General features: G+C 60.1%; 1 protein-coding gene across 1 annotated transcript in view; it reads right to left on the bottom strand.

The window, feature by feature from the left end:
- Positions 1–1,995: 1,995 nt before the first annotated feature.
- NUAK2 (NUAK family, SNF1-like kinase, 2) overlaps positions 1,996–3,430 on the bottom strand; it is a gene marked incomplete at its 5' end in the record, with an annotated part of 6,385 nt that continues 4,950 nt past the window's right edge. The window contains 2 exons of the mRNA XM_010140783.1: positions 1,996–3,128; positions 3,204–3,336. Coding sequence (XP_010139085.1) covers positions 1,996–3,128; positions 3,204–3,336 — 1,266 coding nt within the window. The remainder of the gene's footprint in view (positions 3,129–3,203; positions 3,337–3,430) is intronic.

Here is a 3,430-nt window from a genome sequence, read left to right as displayed (position 1 = left end):
CTGCTTCATGGGCGGAGGGGGGGCATTCCGGGCAGGCAGCCCTGCCACCCTGCCCCTGCGGCTCGGCGGAGGAGACCTGAAATGTCTCCGATTAACCCAACTGGAAACGGTTACAGTGCTTTGTAGAGCAATAAAACTGGTTTCAATGCCACAGCGGGAGGAGAGGATTAAGGGGGCTGGACCTGAAATGTCTCCGATTAACCCAACTGGAAACGGTTACAGTGCTTTGTAGAGCAATAAAACTGGTTTCAATGCCACAGCGGGAGGAGAGGATTAAGGGAGCTGGGGGAAAGGGCTGGAGAGGAGATGTGGTAACTGCCACAGCCCAGCTCCTGCTGCTGGGGCTCAGCCGGGGCACCTGCAGGCACTGTCAGAGGAGACGGCAGGAGGAGGCAGCTCCTGCCGCCAAGACCTGCCAGTGTTTCGTCCATCTAAACCCCTGCACCAGCAGCATGTGAAAGGGGTTTGGGAGTGGAGCTGGGGCAGCAGGGCTGCCCGCGGTGGGGAGGGGACAGCAGGGCCATCATCTTCAGCAGCCACCTGCCTCCACCACAGCTTCCCCCAAGCTTTGGGCTCCATTTGTTCATTGCCCTCCATGTCAGGGGCACCAGCAGCATCCCTGTCCGTGTGCTGTGGTACCCCGACCCCAGGTCCTGCTCCAGCCAGCCCCCCTCCCTGGGTCATGCAGCAGCAGCTGCTCAGCCTTAAAAACCACAGCCTGTCACCTGCTAGAGGGTGCTGAGCCCCACATACGGGATAGGCCAAGGCACAGCTCAGCGCCATGCAGCACTGAGGCACCAGTTTAAATCCAGTTTGAACCCATACAGCAGCCTCAGCGCTGGAGAAAGGGCAGGAGCTGGAGCCCTGAAGAGGCTGAGCAGATGCTGGATGGAGGTTCCAACTCACGTCATCTGTACTGGAGGGAGACCCAGCACCATGCACAGCCCCACCTTGGTGGGAGCAGCACAGGAGCCAGCAGACACCAGCCTGGGACAGGCAGCAGCACCCCATCCCCTCCTGCCCCCCCAGTGGCAGCGGCACACAGTCACGGTAACACCACAGACCTGCCATTTGCATTTCATTTAATGGTTTTCTCAAGACCACGTTGTAGGAAGGAGAGGAAAACACACACACCCTCACCCTCGAGAAGGGAAAGGGCTAGCGAACACATGGCAATAGTGCAACAGAGCTTCGACGTGCGGCACATGAAACAACAGCACAAACGCCTCCCCCCTGCCCCCGTAAAAAACACCTGGAAGGCTGTTACGGAACCGGACACAGCCCATGCTGCTGAAGTTTTACATCAAGTTGGACAAAGGCAATAAATAAAGAAGCGGTACCTCAAAGGCACTAATTTTTTCCTCCTTTCAACATAAAAAAAAAAAAAAGAGAGATGTTGGCATTAGAGCATGTTCTCAGACTGGGGTTTTGGCCAGATCCCATTGGGTTTCTCAGCACAGGAGAGGGAAGAGCTGGGGCCAGGGCTGTTTGGACCCAGCACGTTCCGAGAGCCCAGCCCACAGGCAGCAGCCCGGACAGCACCTTTCAGCCCCTCGCCAGCACCCTGCTACATCTCCAGCTTGTTTGAGGTATATCACCTGCCCCATCCATTATCTGTGCAGCCAAAAAACAGTGCAACGAAAAAAAAAATCTCCTCAACCTCTTGATTTCCCCCCACTCCCAGATGAGATGAACCTGTTTGCAAGGGGAGGATGGCAGAGAGCCTCCGAGACCCCCAAGTCCCTCCACAGTGGTGGTGGCTGGATCACTCGAGGCTTTGGTCCATTTAATGTCCTGGCCCTGGGGCATCCCCCCCTCCACAATGTCCCACAGCCACCTGCCTCCCTGCCCAGCCGCGCTCCTCCCGGAGGGGCACGAGGCTGCAAAATAAATATGTTGGGATGTGGGTCAGCAGCACCAGCAGCCCTGGGACAGGGTGGGCTTGGCTCCCTCCCCAGCACGCACCACCCTGGGGAGCCCTGCCGGGAGGTGCCCTCAGCTCAACTTCATGCCGATGGCCACGGCGCGCCGGTAGAGCTCAGTGATGTTGTCACAACCGGCCAGGGACAAGCTGCTCTCTCCCAGGGGGCTCCGGCAATGGGTCACAGTCCATCGGCGCAGCCTGCGCCCTTCCTCCATCTCCTCCTCCTCTTCCAGCCGGAGGAGGCTGTCGGCAGAGACACAGCCCCGCATGCTCCCACTGCTGTGGGGGACACGGGTGGGCAGGTCGAGCTGATCGAAGGACTCTGTGGAGAGGATGCTGTCCTCGCTCACAGCGCTGGATGGGCGGGCACGGGGCGCCTGGGGCAGGGGCACCTCACCAAATCCCCCGAAGCTCTGCCCAGGGGGACCCTCTGGCTCAGTGCTGCTAGAGGAGTACTTGCCGTTGTGCTTGAGGATGCCTTTCCGGCGGGCAGGGAGACCCTGGGGGCCCTGCTCTGGGGAGGGGGTGTCAGCAAACACATTCCCATCGAGGTCCAAGCTCCCCGTGTCCAGGACATCCCCAGACTCGCAGCACTCCAGGGACGAGTAATACCCCGACTCCCTTGTCGATGGTTTTTTCAGTATTCCCTTCTTGGGCACGGCTGTGGGCGCTGCTCCAATGCCTGTGCTGCAAGGCAGCGTTCCTGAGGACACGATCCGAGTGAGACCTGCAGTGGCCACCTCATCATCCTCGCTCCTCACCTCTCCTACAGGCACTGCCGGTGGGGGGCCAGGGCCAGGCACCTTCTGCTCGCAGGAGCTTCTCTTCTTCAGGATGCCCTTGGGCCGCTTGAGGATGGACTTGGAGGGGTTCTCTGGGGCCAGGGTCACCTCCTGCAGTGTGTGGGAGACATCGTTCTCCTTCTTGGACTTCTTGAGGGAGCGCTGCCGCTCCAGGGTCACGCCGGGGATGTGCTGCTTCAGGAAGCATCGCACCTTGGAGCTGTTCTCCAGGAGGGGCCGAGAGGAGCGGCGAAGCCACTCTGCCACCGTGGCCAGGGGAGACTCGCTCTCCCGCAGCAGCTCTTGCTCCCCAATGGGCACTTTGTAGCCCCAGTTCACCCACCAGTGTGTGGCAATGTCCTCGATGGTGGCACGGCGCTCCGGGTTCACCATCAGCATCCACCGGATCAGCCCACAGGCATCTGGGGAAGAAGCAGGTCAGGCACCGAAGGGAAAATGCAGAGTGGGGATGCACAGGGTGGCAGGGGTCTGCCTACCTGATAGCTTCGTGGGCTCCCTGTAGTCCCCACTCGTGATCTGCTTGACCAGAGTCTTGTAGTCGTGGCCATCAAATGGCATCGTGCCATGGACCAGGATGTAGAGGAGAACGCCCAGGGACCAGCTGTCCACCTGTCAGAGGCACAGATGAGCCTGGAAAGGGGCAGCAGGACTGGGCTGCCCTGGCCCCCACCCCAGCTGGGTAGAACCCCCAGCCAGAGCATCA

Source organism: Buceros rhinoceros, unplaced genomic scaffold (assembly GCF_000710305.1).
Source record: "Buceros rhinoceros silvestris isolate BGI_N320 unplaced genomic scaffold, ASM71030v1 scaffold28267, whole genome shotgun sequence".
Lineage (NCBI taxonomy): Eukaryota > Metazoa > Chordata > Aves > Bucerotiformes > Bucerotidae > Buceros > Buceros rhinoceros.
This window is presented reverse-complemented; position numbering and strand designations above follow the sequence as displayed.